At 45.0% G+C, this 23951-nt stretch overlaps 1 protein-coding gene across 1 annotated transcript in view; it reads left to right on the top strand.

Annotated features, from left to right (window-relative positions):
- The window catches only part of FLNB (filamin B, beta), a 99381-nt gene that overhangs the window by 291 nt on the left and 75139 nt on the right, over positions 1–23951 (top strand). The window contains exons 2-4 of the mRNA XM_010851928.1: positions 18869–19201; positions 21353–21450; positions 23878–23951. Of these exons, the coding sequence (XP_010850230.1) occupies positions 18869–19201; positions 21353–21450; positions 23878–23951 (505 nt within the window). The remainder of the gene's footprint in view (positions 1–18868; positions 19202–21352; positions 21451–23877) is intronic.

The raw sequence follows: 23951 nt of genomic DNA, 5'->3' as shown, positions 1-23951 counted from the left end.
CAGCAGCTGGGGCAGCAGCCCTCAGCTTAGTGGCTCGTGGGCTGGTGACCGTCTGCTGTGCACAGTGACCCACCACTCTAAGTGACTTCAGAGCTGGTGTGGCCAGAGTGCTCAGAGGACACGAGGACGCGCAGCTGCTGTGTAACACCGCGCCCTGCCTGTCCTGAGACAGACCGTACAGAAGGCTGCTTCAGATTCCCGTGTTCGTCCTGCTGCTTTTGCACTGTGCTCCTGCCAAGTCTGGTTTATGTGCCTCCTCCATTCCCATTCCCTGTGTTCATGGAGTCGGGGGCAGGCATTTGTGTCTCCCAGGACACTGCTGCTTATGTCTCTCGGCACTGATGCCAACAATGAATGGGAGTTAAGTGTTCTCTGTTTCTCCCAGGTCTAGACACTGTCAACCCATTTTACAGATGAGGAAAATTGAGGCTTGGGAGGGTAAGGTCTTGTGGTGATAGTCAAGTTGGGTGTTAACCCAAGTGGTCGTATCCCTCTGTACTTGTAGATCTGAAATTCATCTGGTAAATCTTTTAATTTCTGAAAGAAGTCTTTTTTTTTTTTTTTGGCTTGTGGGATCTTAGTTCTGTGACTGTGGATCAAGCCTGGACCTGCAGCAGTGAAAGCATGAAGTCCTAACCACTGAACAGCCAGAGAATTTCCCCAGAAAGAAGTTTTTAAATGACAGCTTGTGTTAGGTACTCAGGTCTAATTACAGTTTGTTCATTTCACAAACTTAGTGCTTTCTTTTTAATTTTAAAGCCCGTGTGCTAGGGATATGGCCTTATCTTCAAATCTCTCACAGAGAAGAAAAACAGCCAGAGAATGTGCCCAAGTTGCTATGGCAGGTTTTATAGGACACGGCTTCTCACAGTGCCTCCCAGAGAGCAGTAAATTTCATCTGGGGTGTCTAGGAAGGCCTGAGGCAAAGGTGGCGTTGGATGGGGCAGAGTCAAGAGACAGGACGTTCTGAGCTGCAGAACTGCTCGGGCAGAGTGTGGGGAGTGTGGAATGTGAGAGCGTCTGGAATCAGCCTCTGGCCTCAGTGCTTCGGACTTGCTGAGGCTGGGATGGACCATCCATTGTGCCATTGGCCAGGTTGTGAAGAACCTCAGAAGGGTGGAAAAGGTCTTGGATAGGACTGTCTAGACATGTGCTACCTGCCAGCCACTTAGGGTGGTTAAATTGAAATTAACAAATTAAATAAAATGTACAGTTGAGCACTTCAGTCACACTAACCACATTTCAGGTGCTCAGTAGTCCTGTGTGGCTTGTGGCTACTGTATTAGAAGGTGCACATATAAAACATTTCCATCATGGCAGAAAGTTCTAACAACAGAACAATTCTGTTGTTAGCAGTGGTGCTGTAGTTTGAACTATGGTCTTTGGGGCCAAATTTGGCCCTCTGCCTGTTCTTGTAAAATTTTATTGGCACACAGACCACACCCATTCCTGCATATTGTCTCCACTTTCTCACTCAGACGGTAGTTTTGAAGAGTTCCAACAGAGACCTTATGGCCAATCAAACCTAAAACTTGGTGTTCAGTTGCTAGGTTGTGTCTGATTCTTTGCAACCCCATGGACAGTACCAGGCCAGGCTCCTGTGTCCTCTCCTATCTCCCGGAGTTTGCTAAGATTCACGTCCATTGACTCAGTGATGCTATCTAACCATCTCATCCTCTGCCACCCTCCTCCTCCTTTTGTCTTCAACCTTTCCCAGCATCAAGGTCTTTTCCAGTGAATCTTCGTGTCAGGTGGCCAAAGTATTGGAGTTTCAGCTTCAACATCAGTCCTTCCAATGAACACCCAGGACTGATCTCCTTTAGAATGGACTGGTTGGATCTCCTTGCAGTCCAAAGGACTCAATTCTTTGACACTCAGCCTTCTTTATGGTTCAGCTCTCACATCCGTACATGACCACTGGAAAAACCATAGCTTTGACTATACGGATCTTTGTTGGCACAGTGATATCTCTGCTTTTTAATACGCTGTCTAGGTTTGTCATAGCTTTTCTTCCAAGGATGAAGTGTCTCTGGCCCTTTAATAGAAAAAGTTTTCAGGTTCCCTACTATAGACCCAGGGGAACAATAGAAGCTGTCCAGGCAGAAAGTGACAAAAATGGCTATGTCTATGGCCTGAGAGGATAACTAGGGTGGTGGTAGGTAGGCCATATTGGTGAAGACACCCATTCATAGTGACCTCCAAGTGTCCCATGAGAGAAAAATGAGACCTTGCCCTGGCAGATATAGTTCCACTGATCTGTGGTCCACTTACAAAATGTCCGTCACTGAAGTCCTCTAACTTCTGGTTCTAAAAATTATTAATTGGAGCCAGGATTCTTGTCTTTGTGTGTTTTAGACTCCTGTGACTCTCTGAAGATTGCACTTTTTCTTTATGCATCAGATACTATACATGGGGTTACAAAGGAAACCAGCTATGTTGAAATACAGTTACCAGAAATAAATTTTGGATCTAGTAAGAAATGCACATCTGTATTGAAATGTTTAGTAACAAAATCTAGCAGCAAGTCTAATGGCTACCATAATTTTGACAGAGTGTTGAGTACAGAGGATATTTTGAGATATTGCTGATACTGTAATATGATGAGAAAAGACTGATTTCGTTGGTGGCAAAACCACAGGTGCTTCTAATAGTACACCTGTGTTTTATGGTCTACATTCATATAGAAAAGACTTGCTACATTGTAGTCAGAGGTTACTGAAAACAAAAGATTAAACGTTTTTTCCTATTCCAGTTCATAACCTTCCCCCACCCCAACCCCAGCTACCCCACCTTCTCCTGCAAGAGTCCCTGACTTAGGCCATCAGTCATGGGAAGTTAGAGGCCAGCTGAGGATGGTGGCTTGTCTTGCTAAGTGTCTTGGACACTTAATTTCATTCTAGTTCCACTTCTGTCTAGTTTGTGGGAGAATATTTTTTTACTTTTTTGGCTGCACTGGGGCTTTGTTACTTTGCGCCGACTTTCTCTAATTGGGGTGAGCAGGGACCTCTCTTCGTTGAGCTGCGCTGGCTTCTCATTGTGGTGGCCTCTCGTTGCAGAGCACAGGTTCTAGGTGCTTGGGCTTCATGCGCTCTAGAGCATGGCCTCAATAGTTGTGGCTCACAGACGTAGTTGCCCCACGGTGTATAGGATCTTCCCAGATCTAGGATCCAACCTGTGTCTCCTGCACTGGCAGGTAGATTCTTTACCGCTGAACACCTGGGAAGTCTGGGATATTCTTGATGTATATCATGAAGCGTGATGCCAAAGGGAAAGGGAATGTGTCAGAGGAGACTAAATCTTGAACAGCATTGGCTAAGAAAGAGCCACGGAGTGAACGGTGGGAGAGGAGGACATTCCCTGCAGAGGGACAGCCTGTGCAAAGACCTGCAAGGGTGTGCGGGTGGCTGCTGGCCCAGCCGCTAGGGCAGGGAAGAGGACATGTGGAGGCGTGGGGTGAGGGCTCCCCACTAGGGGAGCCAGGCAGAGACCTGCTGCAAGGGGCCTGAGACCTTCCAGAGGAGTTTGGACTGTGTCCAGAGCTGCTAGGATGTTTTGAGAATTTTGGCCCTGAGCCCATCTTATCAACTATAATAAAACACACCCGTTTCTCACTTTGCAAAAAGAATATATTTATGTGTAATGTATAATAATTTGAAACGTAAAAGAAAATAGTTTTGCCTCTGCTTATATCTGTTCTTCGTTATATTATTCGGCTATGAATACTTCTTTATTTTACTACTGACTGATGTTTCAGCAGTCATAATGCATATTTGGGGATTCCTGGGATATGAGAAAGCTAACCTATAACTCATTTTCAAAATGTAGTGAAATTTAGGACTTCCCTGGCAGTCCAGTGGTTAAGACTATGCTTCCACTGGTGTGGGTTTGATCCCTGGTTGGGGAACTAAGATCCCACATGTTTTGTGACGTGGCCAAAAAATTTTGGGGAAAAAAAGGTAATGAAATTTCTGTGAATGCCAAAGTTAACAATTACTAAAGAATATATAATGTTAAATGTAGGCATTTAATAAAACATTTATTAATTTCAATTTCTTTTGCTTATCGTACTTTTGGGTACCAATACCCCTAATCTGCCTATACCCAGCTTTCAAATTGTTTTGTAGATCCCTGACAAGGAGCTGTGCCTGAGGGCCATGAGACGGCCCTGGTAGGGTCAGTGGGGAAATTTGGGTAGAGTTTTGATATGTGGGCTAAGATCAAGTAGCCAGTAAAGTGGGCCTGACATTAGCTGATGGATGGTGAGCTGGGGATGCATTCAGAGGTGGTCAGCAGTTTTGGAGGAGAGAGGGGATTTGGTGACTGAGGGTTGTTAAGGGGTCCAGTTGGGCTTGGTAATTGGTTGTTTAGAAGATTTGTTGTTTACTGGTTGTCTGGTCAGGTTGGCTGGTGATGATCTGAGGTGGCCTCAGCCTGCGATGGTTTGGAGTGGGACTTGGGTTCCCAGAGAAACTGAGGCTAGGTCATGGTGGTGAAAACACCAGATCCTGTCTACTTGGCCAATGGTCAGTGACAAGGGCCCTGGCCTTCGACTTTGCAGAAAAGAATTTCCACAAAGACGGAAAGCAGTGAAGCAAAGTATTTATTAACAGGAAAAAAAATACAGTATGTGTAGATAGACACATGGGCAGATGCAGAGGGAGAGTCCCTGAATTGTGCCCTTGTAGTGGTCTGAATTAATTTATGGGGTATTTCTTCCAGTTTCTTTTGGCCAGTCATTTTCATTTGCTTGGTTCACAGTCCATATTTGGTATACCTCAGGATTCTCCCACATGTGCACAGTTATCTCTTAGCCAAGATGCATTTTACTGAATAGGCAGCTGGGTAGAACATTCCTTGACATAACTACCCTTTGGCCTACCAGGAGGTTTTCTGCGCATGTGTGGTCAGGGAGATCTCCTGACTTTAAGAACGAGAAGTATGTGGTCTGGGCTGGGCCCAGCCTTCTCCCTTAATTGTCCTGCTATTCTTATCTTGGAGTTTTAGGCAATAGGGAATGACTCTCCAGTTGCTTTATCCTGTGGGGTGGGGATAGGGGGTCATCTGCCTCCTGCCTCAAATCCCCGCTGAGAGACGTAAACCCCCAAAAGTCTTTTTTGGGAAGATGAAGGACGAAGGGTCTGACTTTTGACTTCTTCAAGCTTGGAGACCATACCTAGTTGAGGTCACAGAGCTCTTGACCCTAAAGGGCCCAGGGCGACTTCTGCTGTTGAGTCAGAATCTGCTGTGGGGAGTGGCTGGAGCACTTGCATCAGTGGGTTGTTGACTGGTTGGTTTATTGATGAGTGGGTGGTTGTTGCTTGGGTAGAAGATGCCTTCTTCTTCCTATGTGAGTGGCATCGTACTGAGTACCAGGATCACATTGATGCTGCAGGCAGAGTCTGGGTCCTGACCCTAGGACGCTTTATTACAGTTGAGTAAACCTCAGATTCGGATCCAGAACTACACAGAGAGTGGATTTAATTAGCACCCACACTGTATTAGCACTCACACTGTGTGGCTAGTTGCTATTACTATGCTTATGAGTATTTCATTCCTCAGTAGCAACTAGGAATTGGGTTTGGTTCAGTTATTTCACAAATATTTTTGTTAACTTTTCCTAAGTTCTCCCATCTCCCCTGTATAGAACATTGAGAGCTAAGTGGAATTTGGGTGGAGGTTCTGGAGATTTCCCCAGATCACATAATTTAATATTCCTCTTGCTCACATCAAGATGACCCTCCCCACCCCCCACCCCCCACCATTTCTCCCAGTCCAAATTGCTGGGTTCAGTCTCTGACTCTTCTTGCTTGACAATGCAATGTCTGAAGGATTTTGACATTAGAAGCTCTAAAGCAAACCCAGGCGGGAGGAAGCTGGCTTGCCTCTGTTTAAGAATTGCAATTTTCACAGGATCAGTAAGACGTTTCTTAGTGTGGTTTTGAAGTGAGTGGGTTTGGCCGGAATTTCATAAACACCGTGGTTAAGGAGTGTGCCGCCCTTTGACACTATCAGCGAGAACCGACCTTTTGAGACCTTGCCTTCATCTGTGGAACTGGTGGCTTCCAAGTCACAAGAGTCTAGTTTCTTAATTACTGCCACCACCGCAGTTGTAGATTAAAGACAGCCTTTGTAAGTTACTCCTGTTTTCTTTTTGTGTCTCTTTGTCTCCTTCACCCCCACACCTACCGGTTTCTTAAAACATAATTTCCCAGCCTATGGGAGGATTTAGGAGAAGTATTTATAGAGATCTGAAGGCAGTTTAATGCAGACTTTCCAGAATATCTTCTGGAGACTAATAGTGTCCTTTGGGATAGTATTTAAAAAGTTATCTAGTCACATAAAGTTGGGAAGTCCCGTGTGACATCCTAGTGTTCTCTTGGAGACTGTCCAGGTACATTGGCTACTAGAGGCTCTGAGAAGTCCTGCTGCAGGTTAAAATTGCTCAGCTCCATATGTCTTCAGCTTGTTTGGCCACAGAAACCCTTTTGTCTTAGAAAACTGGTTAGTGTCTACTGCACTCATTTCTCAAGTTGTGGTGCTTGTGATACTCAAGATGGTTTCAGGTGTTATGCAACCGACATTGAAAGTTGAAACAGTTACGTGCGTATTTCCACAGGTAGTTTAAACAAAAAAACAACTAGTGCATCATCCACTCATTCTTTCATTCATTTGGCTAAAGAGAAAAAGTTTGTTTAAGGTGGGGTAGGAGCAGGGGAGACTAGTAAATGGCCCAGAAAAACATCTACTTCTGCTTCATTGACTACACTAAAACCTTTGATTGTGTGGATACCAACAAACTGGAAAATTCTGAAAGAAATGGGAATACCAGACCACCTTACCTGCCTCCTGAGAAGTCTGTATGCAGGTCAAGAAGCGACAGAACCGGACATGGAACAACAGACTGGTTCCAAATCAGGAAAGGAGTATGTCAAGGCTGTATATTGTCACCCTGCTTATTTAACTAATATGCAGAGTACATCATGTGAGATGCCAGGCTGGATGAAGCACAAGCTGAAATCATGATTGCTGGGAGAAATATCAATATCCTCAGATATGCAGATGGTAGCACCCGTATGGCAGGAAGCAAAGAGAAACTAAATAGCCTCTTGATGGAAGTGAAAGAGGAGAGTGAAAAAGTTGGCTTTAAAACTCAGCATTCAAAAAACGAAGATCATGGCGTCCAGTCGCATCATTTCATGGCAAATAGATGGGGAAACAATGGAAACAGTGACAGGCTTTATTTTCTTGGGCTCCAAAATCACTGCAGATGGTGACTGCAGCCATGAAATGAAAAGACTTTTGCTCCTTGGAAGAAAAGCTATGACCAACCTAGACAGCATATTAAAAAGCAGAGACATTACTTTGCCAACAAAGGTCTGTCTAGTCAAAGCTATTGTTTTTCCAGTGGTCATGTGTGGATGTGAGAGTTGGGCCATAAAGAAAGCTGAACACTAAAGAATTGATGCTTTGGAATTGCGGTGTTAGAGAAGACTTTTGAGAGTCCCTTGGACTGCAAGGAAATCAAACTAGTCAATCGTAAAGGAAATCAGTCCTAAAGATTCATTGGAAGGACTGATGCTGAAGCTGAAGCTGCAATACTTGGGCCACCTGATGCAAAGAACTGACTAATTGGAAAAGACCCTGATGCTGGGAAAGATTAAAGGCAGGAGGAGAATGGGACGACAGAGGATGAGATGGTTGGCTGGCATCACCGACTCTATGGACATGAGTTTGAGCAAGCTCTGGTGTTGGTGATGGACAGGGAAGTGTGGCGTGCTGCCGTCCATGGGGTTGCAAAGAATCGGATGTGACTGAACTGAACTGAAAATGACCCAGGTGGTCAGAAGATAGAGCCAGGTTTCTGAATGTGACTTGTGGGACAGATGTGCCTCAGAGCCAAGTTCAGGCAGTGCTGGTGTTCTTGCTAAGGCAGGAAGCAGCTTCTGACCCAAGAGTGGGACTCTTTAGATGAAGAACTGGTGGTGAAGACATTTGACAGCAGGGTGTGTGTCTCTAGCCACGGCGGCAGCTGCGGTTGGGTGATGTTTTGCGTGTTTAGCGTGTCACTCACCAGCCCTGCACTCGGACCCTGTGCCTCAGGAATGTTAGGACGTGTTCCCATTTTAGCAGCAACGCCGACCTGCTGTGTGCTTGGTCTGTTTATCTTACTGCCGTGGCCATTTATCATGGGACAGAGTTCAGGGCCCGGAGACAAATCTCTTTTAGGAGGATGATGTAACCCCTCAGCGTTTATTTCCTCCTTGACTTTTGCCGGTTTTGAAAGCCTGTGCGATACCATCATGTCCACGTCTGGGTCCCCTCCTCTGCAGCCCAGCCTTGTCTCCAGGCGGAATGATCAGTGCAGATACTGGAGTTCAGATCCCCTCCTCTTCTTACGTGCTACGTGACTCTGGACACTACCAGTTTGTTCTTACCAGTTTTTCCATCTGGAAAATGGGGCTAACAGTGATACTTCATAAAGCAGTAATGAGAAGTCAGTGGGAGGAATTGCACTGGGCTGGACCCCAGGTCTTCATGTATAACTGAGAGGCTGGGCCTCTGCATCATGGGAAGGACACTCTTAGGCTACAGGGATGTGAAGGGAGCAGGAAGGTGGATGGTTGTTTTTTTTTTTTTTGGGTTGGCTTGAAAGACATGCCCAGAGGCACCCAGATGTCTCCATCTTTGTGCAATGTAATCCTCAACATCTTCCACTCCTCCAGCAAGCTATTTGGAAGTGGCCAAAGGCCACCTCCTGAGGCATGGAGCTTGCTTGTCTGGGATAGGTGTACCTAGCTGGGGAATGGGAAAGCAGTTGGATGGCCAAATATGGGAAGATGAGCAGAGGAAGTCACCACAAGGACAGCCTTGCAAGCCTTGCAAGCCTCATGTATTCATTTGTTGGTTGGTATCATCGCCTAAGGTGACAATCAAGGGTGTTGTGAAAAGGTGAGAAACTGGCTCCCTTCTGCTCCCCTCACCGCTGTCCCCTGCTTCTCCACTCAGATGCAATGGCAGTGTTGGTGGGAAATATCTCTTCTAGAGCAGTTTTATAGATATATGAACCCAATTATGTCCTTTCCCCTGGCTGGCCACCCCTTTACTGCAGTTCCAACTTGTCATACCCATGGCTTTCATCATTTGATAAAACCTGTCAATTTTCCCACATCAGTGCCTATAGATCCCGACAAGCAACTTTGTCCAAACGAAGAGTTCCTTAATGTTTGCATTACTATGCTGCTTTCTTCTGGGGAGTGTTTGTCAAAATTTATTATAAAAGTGGAGGGGAATTTGGGGGAGAATGGATACACATATTTATATGGCTGAATCCCTTTGCTGTTCACCGAAAACTATCACAACATTGTTAATCATCTATACCCCAAAACAAAATAAGTTAAAAAAAAATACAAAAAAAGGAGTAAGGTTTAAATTAAAAAAAAAAAATTCAAACGACATAGGAGCATGTAACAACAGGACAGAAAGCCCATCTTTGCCATCACCCCGAGTCTTTTACCCAGGGAGAGCCAGTGAGCACTGTTTGTGGTGCAGGCTTCCAGATCTTTCTGCTCAGACGGAGAGTCATGCCTTGTCAAAACCAGGATTGCACGAACTAAGCTTTTCTACACATTGCCCTGTTCCCTTAATATATCATGGAGGCCTGTCTCTGCTGGAATACACGTATCTTTCTCCTTCTTTTCACAGAGGCCTGTTGCCTGTTATTCTCCTGCACGAGAGTGTTCTATATCCTTTATTTAACCATTTATTCTTGGGAAGGCATTTAGATTGTTTTCAGTTTCTGCTCTCCCTCGCGCCACCCCCACCCCCACCATTTTATTATAGTTATGAACTGCTTTAATGGTTAAAGGCCATTTTCATACCCAGACTTCTTCTTTCCTCCACTAGGAAAAGAAATCACATTAGGGAACCTCGCTGAATACTTTGTGCCTCCAGTTGAATTTTTTGACCTTGCTTTTAATTTTCTGTCAGCAGTGGCCCAGCCTGGCCTCTGCAGACTTCTTAGGAATCTGCTGGAGGAGTCGGGGTGGCCTGAAGATTTTAGCAAACTGCCAGTTCATTCAGCAGTTCGCTGAGCAAAGAACATCTTGATTCTATCAGGCTTAATCCTGGGTCCCTGATGGGCTGGCTTTTGTGGTTGTTAGCAGATGGAATGCTGCGTTGGAAGGCGGAGTTCTGGGATATTTGGTCTTCGGAGTGATCTGGAACCAGAACTGAATGGCAGTGAATCTTTCCCAGTGCTCACGGGACATGGGGAAGTCCCCACACTCGTGTGTGTTTACAGTGACACAGTGGTGGTTGTCACAGTCCTTGCTGAAGAGGCAGCACCCTCATCGGTCAGACTGCTACCTGCTTTACTACGTTATCTCACAACTGTTTGATGAGAAATGAGACGAGTCCAGTTATGACGCTCCTCTTACAGATGAAGAGACAGAGCAGGGTGGTGACCCATCCTAGTCCCACGGGCAGGGCGTGGCTGCGCCTGGGAGGGGGACCAGGCTCACTGACTGACTTAGGATCCCTGGCCTCTGGGCTACTTGGCTACCAGTTATTTCAGCAAGTGAGCGCCCCTTTATTTAAGTAGGTTCAGCCCTGCCCCCCACGCCCATGCTCTTTACACGGTGGAGTGGGAGATGCTGGTGGTGTGGAATTAATTTACAGGAAGGAGCCCCATGTCTGGGCTGAGACAGCTCTGTTGTGATTGGGTGGCATGTGTATCCAGAGGCTCATGTAATTGTGGGTTGAAGGTCCAAATTCAGGGATTTCCCAGCCTTGAACAGAGCTGAAGACCCGATACAGAAAATGGCAATATAGGTATCTGTCCCTTGAGAACTTCCTCTCCTCCAGTCTCATCTTCTTTCTGTTGGTAATGGTGAGAGCCAGCAGTCATAAATTATTTGGAATTTCCCTCAGCTTGGTTCCCATTCAAGACTTTAAATTGGGAGTTTTGTTCCTTTTATGACTTCACAATCTTTGGGCAGGCTGCCATTTCTATAACTGGTTCATATGAGTTGTAACATGAGGTGAGGTATGGGGGGAAAAATGCAAACCGATTTCTCTCTTTTAAAACTGAGGAAGTCACCTTGATCTGATTTTTGTAACAAGGTTCAACTTTTACAAGTTTGCAGAAGAATGAATCCCTATCCTATTAATCATCGTTATTATTTTTTAGTTTTTATTCTTAATTGTAAAAGGAATAAAGAACCCTCAAGGGACATAACCTAGCATGAGACACAAAAGGCAAAAAATTATGTGTGTGTGTTTGTTTGTTTTTCTTTTCTTTTTCTTTTTTTGCCTTAAAAGGTCTTCAGTGTCTTGCCTTGGGGTGGAAGCTAATGCTGGTTTTCATTATAATGATGCTGTATCTTTTTGTGGAATATTTTAAAGCCAATCTAACTTATTTTCTTATTTTAAAGTGTAATTTGTATTTGGCACAGGGCCTGACACTCAGTAGGCAGTTAGGAAGTTATTTGTTGGCTGCAAGAATAGATGAGTAAAGTGAGCTTTTCAAGCATGCGTCCTAATTTCTGTTTTCCAGGGAGAATGCAGGTTAATATATTGGTTTGGGTCCGCAAGAGCAGAGCTGAAGCGTCTCCCTTGTAACTCAGTTTCCCTGCCGAGCAGCCGTTCTGCGTGGAGGACTTGCCAGATGAAGGGCCAGGGTGGGGATTTTAGAGTCTCCAGTCCCGAGGGTGCCACGGAGGCTGAGTCAGTCATGGATGAGGCAGAGGGGACTAATGCTCCCGCCCCGCCTCCTGCTTGCACCTCCCAGGTCCTGAGCTGTCTCTTTCCGCGCTATTTACCACGTTCTTTCCCTGGAGCCTCAGCAGTTTGGGGGTGGTGGGAATGACTGGGGCCAGATCAGAAGGCCTGCTGCACTCCCCTCCCAAGCTCAGCTGCTTACTGGCCATGCTACCCGGGGGTGCGGCCTGTGCCTGTGCACAGTCTCCTCATCTGTAGAGTGAGAGTCATAACTGTGCCTGCCTCGTGAGAGTGGTCATGACATCATGTGTGTTCAGAAAAGTCAGGAGGATAAGAGTTTGGGCTCTGGGGAATTCCATAATTTTTCTTGCTAAAATGATGCATAAATACATTTTCATCAGTTAACATTACTATTACAGAAGACTTTAGAAAATATCTATATAGCTTGATGACTTTATGCACTGAAAGAAATAGTTCTGCTTTATCCTCTTTCTCTTTAGAGTAGTATTGATAATAAAAATAAACACTGGGTTTTGATATCTGAGAAGAAGCATATTGTAGTTCCTGAATGGGAAAGAAAACAGAAATCCTTGATAGGAATTTTTTTTTATGCCAGCATGTCCTAGATCAGCTATTCCCTGGTAACTCAGTAGGTAAAGAATCTGCCTGCAGTGCAGAAGACCCAGGTTCAATCCCTGGGTCAGGAAGATCCCCTGGAGAAGGAAATGGCAAACCCCTCCAGTATCCTTGCCTGGATAATCTCATGGACAGAGGAGCCTGGTTGGCTGCAGTCCATGGGGTCACAAAGAGTCGGGCATGACTGAGCGACTAACAGTATCAGCATCTGAATTTAAAAAAATAAAGAGTTTGGGCTCAGAGTGCAGCAGAGAGAACTGTGGTTAAATTTAGGCTCTCCTATGTCATTTTCGGGAGACACCTTTGTGAGCCTCTGCTTTCTCATCTGTAAGATGGGGTTAACTGCAAAAGCCATCCTGATAGGGTGGCTGTGAGGGTCACATGAGGCAATGCCTGTGGCCCAGAGGAGAGGTCTGCAGGGGGGCTGCTGTCCTGCTTTGGCTGCTGTTGATGTCAGGAGAGGACGTGTTTAGAAGTCTTTCTCGGGTCTTTCCTCCTGCCCGTGCTCCTTGCCTTATGGGCTTCCCTCTGGGCTCTGCACAGGATGAACAGTGACAAGCTGAGCTGGAGTTAAAGGTGATGAGGGCCTCCATTCACAGCCAGCGTTTATTATTTCAGCTGGACGTGTTCTCAGAGCATTTGTGGCCGGAAGCTGTGAGGGAGGGACAGACGCCTCCATGCTGAGGCCTCTCCAGCTCACGCTGGGGTTTACCCGCACCTCCCAGTGGCTGAACTCTGGGCTCCTTGACTCGGGGCTCAAGCTCAGGAGTCCCTGCGGCCCTTGTCCTGCTGGCCACTCAGGAGAACTGTGAAGCGGCAGTGGGATGACTTAACGCAGGGACCTGAAGTTTTAGGGTCAAAAAGCTGGTTTAGATGCGCTGCTTTGACCATTTTGGAGCATCTTTCCATGTTTCCTTCTTTCTTTTACCTTTCTAACAGGTTAGATTCCTTGTTATAACTTCTTAGGGATTTCCTACTAATAGTAAATGGGAAGAGACTTACTGTCTATAAACCATCTTGTTTAGTTCAGTGTGACTTCATTACTGAATATAAAATAATCCTCAAAAGTGGTAACTTTTCAAAAATGGCATTGAAAAGAAAACCCACTGGGATAATGCAGATAGTTCCCCAACCGGGGATCAAACCTGGGCCCCTGGCAGTGGAAGCACAGAGTCCTAACCACTGCACCATCAGGAATTCCCATAAATGTAACTTTTAAATAAAAGATACCTCTTAATCAGAAAGTAGGTGTTTCGGATAAATTATGAAGCAATGCACTATCATAGTACCTAAGATCTGAAAGTCCACCCAAAACTGTGTACCAAAATAAAAATAAGATGTTTATGGAATACTGTAGTTTGTTCTAATTATTCTCAGCAAAAATTGTCCAGCAAGTGAGAAAGAACAGAAGGAGTAGCTGGCAAATTAGAAAATTTGACGTCTAAAGTGACATGCAAGAAATGTTTTATGGACATGTAGGTGAAACCTCGAAGCGGGGATTTTGAGAAGGTTTACTCTGTTCTGCTGCAAAGAAATACTAGCCACCATTCCTCATGCCATGCCCAGGGCAGACATTGCTAATCTGCACAGTGATCTGTGTCTCTATATTCCTCGTGCCTTGTTCATGGCAGGATTACTAAGCCACTTCAGCAGCCTTTCTCACTGAATCCAGATGGGGCCTCAGCACCTTTCTCAGCTCACCTCATGTGCCGAAACCAATGACCACTCTTGGTCTACTGAATCTTCTCGTGAAAAATTGCTAGCATGAAAAGGCCTTCTGAGTGAACTCTCTTAACTGAACCCTGACGCAGGGATGTGTAAAACGTGTTCATTCAAACAGCTCCTTTGTCATCCTTGAGTAGTTCATGAGTAAGAAACAGAATCAGAAATCCAGCTGACCCCCATGCCCCGATCCACCCTTATTTTCATTGTGGTCTATATTTTATCTTACTGACATAAATGGGAATAGGCCCCTGTGACTTCAGGTCTTCAAAGCCCAGAGCATCTTCTTATTATAGTCAAACTGCTGTGACAAAGAGCTTTTTAGAAGAATACAGTGGATTTTTTTTCAGTCTTTAGGTTGGTGGGACACCCTATTCTGGGACCCAGGTTGCTTCCATCACCTGCCTGGCCTCTTTTAGGACAGGTCCCGTTCCTGGGACCCAGGTTGCTTCCATCACCTGCCTGGCCTCTTTTAGGACAGGTCCCGTTCAGTGACTGTGATGCTGGCCTGAGAGGAGGCCCACCCGCTGCCCAAGGCTACGTGACTTGAGACAGAGTGTATCAGACACAACTGAAGGATCTGAGCACACACACATGGCCTTGATGAGTTGTCCCCAAGAGCACATTAGAAGGAGGTTTCCTGAAACCCCTACCTGTCCTGGACTCCTTCAGCCACATGTCATCTGCTTCTGACCTGGCAGCCGGCTGCACTGTGACTAGTGAATGCCTTGCTGTCCTTATAAGGGATGGTGTCCCCCCCAGGCCTCTCCTCCTGGGTCCCCACTTCTGACACCCTGGCAACAGCTGGGAGAGAAGGTTGACATCATGAAGGTAGCAGGAGTATCGATGGTTGTGTGGGTCCACACACCTCTACTTGTAAGAATAGAGAGAGGTGAAACAGCACCGTCTTTCTGACCCAGTGGGGACTTGTCCACAAAGGAGGTATTTCTCAAATGCTGCTGAAGATTGCCTAAGAGGAGCTGGTTTCTGTCCTCATATCTGCACCCATTCCAAAATGCTGCTTACCAGGCCTGGGGAACTGACGTGCTGAAAGGATGTGTAATAGATGGGGTTTAACTTTCTAGCTTTAAAAAACCCAAAAAACAAACATAAAAGCACTAACATGACCCTCACTTACATATAACTCAGGCTAATTTGAAGTAGTTGCAGAAGGTATGTTCACAGAAGGTGTTTGTGGCTTGAGAGCTAGTGTTGTCTCGAGCCATTTATGTGGGGACTGTGATTGGCTGGATCTGGGGAGGAGAAACTTGTGGCCAGTTACCAACCCGATCTAAGCAGATTATAGGAGCTTGGGTGTTGCCTTATTTTATTCCTAAAAGAGGCTCAGTAACTCAGAAGGTGGAATGCTGCCCAAGAGGCTTCCAGCTGACCTGGCCCTTGCCTCTTTTTACGTCTCTGCTTCATGTTTACACTCGGCATAAACATCCCAGAGCACGCTCACGGCTGCAAATTCTGTAGTCAACTGTGATGGTTACACAGGGACACTGTGACGCTGTGTAGCATTTCATTTTCAAGGCGCAGGGAGTCTCCTATTTCATGTGGGTGGAAATGGGGGAGGCCTTTTGGGCAAGTCGCCATCTTTTTATTGTTCCAAGAGCTCGGTGAAGCATTTGAACTCTCACCTGTCAAAATCACTTTTGGAATGAGGACCGCTCTCCTTCCAGCTTCTTAGAATAGCAGAACGAAAGTATCATTTATCCCAATGAGACCTTAATGGGGGCTTTCCCGGTTGAACACCCACCTTGAATTCATTGGAAACAGACGTTCTGGGCATTGTACATTTCATAAATTTGACTCCGACTTTTACTGGGTCATATTTCCCCCAAAATCGTTTTGGAAAAGACTCATGTCTCATTCCTTTAAACCAACATGTGTAAGCTGGGTAAAAATAGAGCAAACTGGTTTCATGTTTTGATTTATGGATGAAATCTGCAAGTTTGCATTTGTAAAGCAGTTAGCACATCACTCAGGAAACTTTGAGCTTTGCACATTGATGCCCGTGGCTGGGTGACACTCTGACCTGTTAGATACTGCCTGCTGCAAGATCTGACCCCGCATGTTACACTCGTTTCCCTGATTAGCAATAAGTACGCATACTCTCTGCTTCTATCCCCTCCCTTCCCCCCATAAAACTGCTCTGTGCTCTTTAAGTTGAATAAAGGAAGTGGACATGGAAAATTGTTTGACCCGATTTTTTTTTTTTGCCATCCATAGGTAGTAACTCACTAATCAGTAGCACTTTAAAGACAGACTTGTAACAGGGCATCTAATCCAAAAATCTCAGTTATGGTCAAGGACTGGTAGTTGGTCCAGGAGAATGAATATGAGCATCCAAGGATGCTCATATGGAGGGTTCAGTGTTTCATGCAGATCGCTGCTCCTTTATTGACCACAGGACCTCAGAAGCAGAGCTGCCATTGTGGTTGCACAGACTGGGCAGCTGTACAGGGCCCCATACTCACAAAGGTTCTATGTGCTTGGTTTCATGCTCTGCTGTTGCCGTCTTGATATTCTTAATGCTTCTGGACAAAGAATCCTGCATTTTCATTTGTTACTGGGTCCTGTGAATTATCGGACAGTCACGTGTAAACATTAGTCGTACAGTTCATCGTGTAGAAAATCGCTGGGTACCTTAACTTTGAATGAGGATCACTTACATTCAGTGCGTCTTACCAGCCCTTAACTCTGTCATTTTATGGGATCAAGTCTTGTTGTGACTAAATCTGTAACCATGAAATTACCTTTGATTTCTGTGGGTTTGGGTGTGGGGTTTTAAGAGGGTTTTTTTTTACCTTTGTAAGAGGACATAACAGTAAACAGTTTGATTAAAAACAAGAAATACCCACCCTTTCAGTTTTGAATGGCATGCCATTTACTCCTGCAGAGCATGTGAGTTTATTTTTCATGTGGTTGCAGTTGAGTTTCATTCAGTGAATTTTGATGTGTGTTTAACCAACATTCAGGTGGCTTGCGGTCAGTGGGTGGGAGGGACAGGGCGTGGGGAGCTGCAAGATGAAGAAGCTCAGTTACTCCCCGTCCGGTGCTCACAGCCCTGGGGGTTGGAGGAGGCTGAGGGTAGAGTGGTCCTTGCCGTAAGAGGACCCTGGTATGGTCACACATAGGCTGGTGGGAGTGAAGTGCACTGTTTATAATAGATATGGCCCTTGAATGATGCCCCAGGGTTTATCCTGCAGGAGGTTAGGGTAAAGGGCCTTCCCATCAAAGGGGATACAGAACAGGTGGAGATGTCCAGGAGGTTCAAAGCAAGATGTGCTTCAGGAATGGGAGTCTTTGAGCCTGGATTGTAGAGGGTGGTGGGTGATGGTGACAGAGGTAGAAAAGCAGGTAGAGGTTATGTGGGTCTCTCAAGGTGCTGAATGTTTAAAGAATTTGACTCTGGGCAGTTGGTGAATTGGGAGGCATATAGGTACCCTACCAGAAGGATGGGTCTGGGTTCTGTGAACAATGGTGGAGTTTCATGGCTGTTGAGGAATCAGAGGGGAGGAGGGGCTCCATATTTGGGGGACAGTGTAGAAAAGGATTTGCCAAGAGGTAGGGAGGGAATTGTGAGAACTGCACCAAGGCTTTGAAGGAGAGTCCAAGAAGGTTCTGACATTTTCACTTTGGGGTCCTGGCAGAATGGGGGATTGCAACAGAGGTTGTTTGGTGGGAAAAGGTTATAAGACATGGAGAGACAGACAGACAGATAGTTATCTTGGAGATAATGTTTGAATTTTGGTGGGTGTAGTTGGAGGTTGGATAGAGTCACAGGGAAGCCAAGGGGAGTGGGAAGTAGAAACAGTTTCAATGAGAATTCCAGGAGGGGCTGGCCAGTGGCAGGGCATGTCCCGTTAAGCTGGGAAATGACTAGAAAGGGGGCCATGCCTTTGTCTAGTCACCTGTCCTCCTGGCAACACTTTGCTCAACTGTTAGTGACTTCCTTTTATGAATGACTAACTTGTCAGAGAAACAGAGATGAACATGATTGGTAACACCCAGTATTGGTGAGATTTGAGGGACAATGGCCTCTGAAATCTGTAGATGGGTGTGTAAACAGAAGCAACTTTTTTTTTTTTGTCTGTACCAAGTCTTAGTTCTCTCATGTGGTATCTTTTTAGTTGAGGCACGCAGAATCTAATTCCCTGACCAGGGATCAAACCTGGGCCCCTGTATTGAGAGAATGGAGTCTTAGCCGCTGGACCGCCAGAGAAGTACCAGAAGTATCTTTTTATAGGGAAAAGATATCTGTGACATTGTGATTAGTGAAAAGAAAGATTTCAAGACTGATCATGTAGTATAATGTAAATTCAGGACAACAAACACACATACATGTATACACAGTCTGTTAGCTGGCATACTGCCTGGTTAACAGGAATGCAGCCACCTCTTTTCATTGTCTATATTTCTGAAATGATTTCTTGAAATTAAAAAAAAGATTTTTTATAATGGAAAATTTCAAATGCATCTAAAAATAGAAACAATGGGGGAGCTTCCCTAGTGGTCCAGTGGTTAAGAATCCACATTTCCAGTACAGAGTGTGGGTTTAATCCCTGGGCAGGAACGGAGATCCCATCATCTGTGCGTCAAAAAAAACCAAAACAGTGATCAAAACTAGAGACCACAGAATAATGTGTTCTTATGTACTCATGATCCACTGACACCAGTTAACAACATTTTGGAATTTTATCATCTCTGCACCTCAAGTATTTTGAAACTGATGCCAGCATGACATCCTTTCACTCTTAAATAGCTCAGTGTGGGTCTCTAACAGTTGAGGCTTTCATTTACTTTCTAAAAAGACTGATTCACACCTGGGTGGCTAGAGGCTTGACCCTGCCTGTGTTTCTCTGCTCAGACAGCAAAGCCATCGTGGATGGGAACCTGAAGCTCATCTTGGGCCTGGTGTGGACGCTCATCCTCCACTACTCCATCTCCATGCCCGTGTGGGAGGATGAAGGAGACGATGATGCCAAGAAGCAGACGCCAAAGCAGAGGCTGCTCGGGTGGATTCAGAACAAGATCCCCTACTTGCCCATCACCAACTTCAACCAAAACTGGCAAGACGGCAAAGCCCTGGGAGCCTTGGTAGACAGTTGTGCTCCAGGTAAGTGCCCATGGCTGCCAGAGCCATCTCTTCCAGAGTGGGGGGATTGTTGACCCCTAAATCACCTGGTTTTCAGTGGGAAAGCTAGGTTTGCTGTGACTGCTGTATTTGTCCTGGTTTTTAGCTGATTGCAAGGTATCTAAAGGAACTAAAAATGGCTTCATTTGCCTTCTGATGAAAAGTCGTACAAGACTTTCCATAGACTTGTTTGAGCGTGGAGTTATTTACCCAAATTCTGAATGAAGGCCTTCATGCTCTAAGCAGACCTCGAGTGTAGCTTCCAGACCCCAAGTCCTGCTTCTTCCCCCGCTTCCCACAGTGGTGCCTAGTTTCCCGTTGGCTTCAACATGTGCCCTATTAGGTGGTTTGGCATGAAAATCTAAAAACATTTATTGAGTGGAAAGTACCCGTTTTTATCAACCACTGGGTTGACTATATATGGCTTTCTACTCCCTTTTCTTTCTGCATTGCTGTGAAATAGTTCTTGGTCGTAATCCAGTTGGAGCCTTTTCCACCCTTGATGGGCTCCTCTTTTCTGAGTGGTTGAATGTACACCAAGGTAGTAATTACCCTCACTGGAGGGTTTAGATTGATGGGTAGAGTTTGCTGTTACACTCAATAGAAAAAACAGAGCTTGTGTTTGTGTGCACCTCCAAAATTGTTTTTAATAAAAAATCTACTCTAACAATCATATTTTTGATTTACTGATTGCTTTGTATATGCTGGGCACATTAGTATTAACTAAGCTAGTGGTTCTCAATGAATACAACTAGCTGGTGTCAACTGGAGAGAGGGAAGGAGGATGGTCCCAGTCCCCAGTCTTCCTTGAGAGCCTGTAAGCTGTGCCATCCAGAAGTAACTAGAAGCTCAGCATTAGTTCATTTCCCAGTGCCCTTGTCCTTGCTTTCACCCAAAGACACATTTTAGGATGCCTCTTTCCAGTTTAAACCTGGGGATTTTTAGTCCAATCCTGTACTTCTTGTGCGTACAAAGATTTTGAGATGATTCTAGATTTAGATCTTTGAGCAAGTGAATGTTTTAAATGTACAGGATCCTAGTCCAGTCTTTGTAGCTATATCCAGGCTTGGAATTTTGATATTGTAACTTATAATAAGAAATATATGTTTGGTCTTTGTCACCTTTCCTGGCACAGAGCTCTTAAAACCCTTGAAATTTACCAGGTGGTGTCTTTCAACCATGCCTGAGTTTATTAATGAGGTAACTTTTGGAATGCCCTTAAGGATGGGGGCTGGATGTTAGGGGAATCAACCAGTGATTAGAGGATTGGAACCTTTGCCCCTGTCTCCTGACCTCCAGGAAGGGAAGAGAGGATAAAGACTGAGTTAGTAACTAACATTAGGTGATGTGATCAGTGCATGTAATGAAGCTGCCATAAAAATCCCTGAACTACAGGGTTTGGGAAGCTTCCAGTTGGTGAACGCGTGGTCCTGGGAGGGTGGCATGCCTGAAAAGACATGGAAGTTCCTTGCCCCTTCTCCCACCTGCCCTATGCATCTCTTCCATTTTATAAGATCCTTTATAATAAACCAGTAACCCAGTAAGTAAACTGTTTTCCTGAGTTCTGTGAGCCACTCTAGGAAATGATCCAACCTGAGGAGCAGGTGGTAGGAACCTCTGATTTGTAGTCAGAAGCCCAGCTCTGAATGAGTTAGGGGTCAGGGAATCTTGTGGAACTGAGCCCTTAACTTGTGGCTTCTGATGCTATTTTTAGGTAGATACTGTCAGAATTCAGTGAAATTATAGGACACTCAGCTGATGTCAACCCAACACATTTGGTCACCAGAGCAGAGAAATAGGAGAGTGATGTGTCAAAAAAATCTCACTTCCTAAAAGACACCAGGCCCAAATGGTTTTATAGGCTTTGTTTGTTTATTTATACCACCCCGTCAAGGAATGGATAATTTCTATCTGAATGCAAGAAGAAAAACCGGAAGAAGTCTCAGCTCAGGCAGAGTGATTTCTACCCTGGTGTAGTCATACCCATGATACATTTGGCCCAGAAAGCATACAGTTCACTAAGATTTTTGGAAGAAACTGTTCTCTCAAGAGACTGAGTTTAGTTTAGGCACCGAGTTGCTTTCATCTCTCAGTTAGTTAACACCAAGAGCATCTTTTGTGTGCTGTTAACAGGTCTTTGCCCAGACTGGGAATCCTGGGATCCACGAAAGCCTGTGGATAATGCACGAGAAGCCATGCAGCAGGCAGACGACTGGCTAGGCGTCCCACAGGTACGTGTACAGCATGCATGTCCCACCGAGCTGCTTCCTCTGATGCCCTGTGCATGCCTTGTGGTCTTGCAGGCAGTCTGACCTCCCCAGTGGTCAGCTTTCAGGGAGCATTGTCTGGGGCCCTCTTCCATCTGTCTCAGTTTATCCATTTTAATAGATTCTCATTGACTTAGATACTTGTCTGTCTGTCTGCTCAGTCGTGTCCGATTCTTGGCGACTCCAGGGACTGTAGCTGACCAGGCTCCTCTGTCCATGGAATTTTCCAGGCAAGAATACTGGAGTGGTTTGTCATTTCCTACTCCAGCCAATCTTCCCAACCCAGGGATCAAACCCACATCTCTTGCATCTCCTTCACTGGCAGGCAGATTCTTTATCACTGCACTGCCTAGGTACATGTAGATTCCCTAAAAATCTTTACTGTTACATGTGACAGATTTTCTAGTATATTTCTTTTCCAAAGATCACAGAGGCCATGTTTGGAAGCCAGACTGCAAATCTTGACCTTAACCATAAGAAATTGCCAATATTTGACCATTTTTCAGCTATGAAACATTTGTAAATCCAGTATCTTTAAGAAAGTCACTTAGAACTCTTAAAGAAATGTAAACCAAGATAATCTGCCATTAATGGAAATTGTGGGAGAATTTGTATTGCCTGTAATCCTAACACAGGAATATAACAAGGGAACTTAGAAATTGAATATGTCCTGGACACCATCTGCTGTAGCCACGTTGCTTAGTTGAGGTCCAATCTTCTAAGCCCTCCAAGGAGTTTAAATAGCATCTCCTGACATCATGACTCCCATGTTCAAAGACTCGGTCAAGAAAAGTTATGGGTAGCCCGTGCCAGGCAATGAATGACCTCATTACAGACTCTTTTAAGGTCTTAAGTTGGTATTCAGAGCTGAGGTCAGTGTATTTGTATCAGGATCCCTTGGAAGGTAGAAAATCTTGCCTGTATTTCTTTGGTTTGGCTTTGGCATCATGTCTCTGCTCCAAGGCCCATTCCTTGGCTCTTCCACCTTCAAGAAGTTGTATGATTTGCTTTTCATCTCCCTTTAAACCGAAATCCATCTCCTTTTGGTGTTCATGTGATTTTGGCAGTGTGTAAAATTGTTGAAGGAGCTGCCTAAAAGAAATGCCAAATCAATGCACATCCTGCATTTTGTGGAATGTATTGGAGGCAAGTGTACAAACCCAAATAGCTATCTTGTTGCCGCAGGCTAATTATCAGAATATTTCCTGTTTGGGCTTTTTTTTTTTCTTTTACCATGGAGTGGGAGAAGCTGGGCACATAATGTTGTTCATCTGAATTTGGTTGATCTGGTGCATGAGAGACTTCTGTTACTCCGAAGAGGTATGGTTTACTGGGTGCAGGTGCAGGAGAACTTGTTTTTGCTATTTAGGGCTGGATCAAGTGGTGGAACTGGGGCTATGACACCTTCAGGGAGTCCACCTATTTAGCAAGGATCTAATCTTGCTCCTAAGCTGAATGTCAGGAGAAATTTTCCCCTTTCCTATTTTGAAAATGGCTTTAAACGTATTGAGACGTGTCTTAGCTCAGGCTGTTTTAACAATACTATTGACCAGGTGGCTTAGACAACAGACATTTATTTATTTCTCAGTTCTGAAGGTTGGGAAGTCCAAGATAAAGGTGTGCCAAGAAATTAGGTTCTTGGTGAAGGCTCTCTTGCTGGCTTGCACACAGCTGCCAGCTGACTTATGGCTGTGCCCTCAGGTGGTGGTGAGAAACTGAGCACAGGCCTTTCTTCCTCTTCTTGTGAGGGCGCCAGTCCCATCGTGGGGCCCCCACCCGCATGGTCTCATCCAGACCTACTTACCTCCCAAAGGCCCCACCCCCTAATACCATCACACCCGGGGTTAGGCCTTTAACATATGAATTAGGGGAGGACACAAGCATTCAGTCTGTTTCTTAGACCACATATCTAATGTCATTGCATTATCTCATTTTGGTTTTATTTATTTATTTTTTTTTAGTAGAAGCTGAGTAAATAGAAATGTAGACACTAGATAAAAGAGTAAATATTTTGGCAATATGCTTTAATCCCATGTGTTCTTGTTTCTTCTTCTGCCTTACTTGATAGAGATTAGTCTTTCTGGAAAGGAGAGTGGGTAGCCTTTTTTGTGGGGAGGTTTGAACCTCTGGAAATTACATACAGAATTGTCTGGAGAAGGTCTTTAGCTTCCAAAGGTAATGGTGACACTTCTAAAAGGTTTTAAAAAAAAAAAAAAAAAAAAACACACAAAAACTAATCTTGGCATGCCAGTTTGATGCAGTTTCACTTTATTGAGAAGCTGACTCAATGTCTTTATACTTGTAGTTTTTAGTTTAAGAGATGTTTGCAAAAACGTCAGTACTTGCAAAGTGCTATGTTCTGGGTGTTCATCTATCCTGTTATTATTTTAGGTCATCACTCCTGAAGAAATTATTCACCCGGATGTGGATGAACACTCAGTGATGACTTACCTGTCCCAGTTCCC

Source organism: Bison bison, unplaced genomic scaffold (assembly GCF_000754665.1).
Source record: "Bison bison bison isolate TAMUID 2011002044 unplaced genomic scaffold, Bison_UMD1.0 scf7180017864304, whole genome shotgun sequence".
NCBI classification, from domain to species: domain Eukaryota; kingdom Metazoa; phylum Chordata; class Mammalia; order Artiodactyla; family Bovidae; genus Bison; species Bison bison.
Note: the sequence above shows the minus strand (reverse complement) of the source record. Positions and strands in the feature narration are given on the sequence as shown.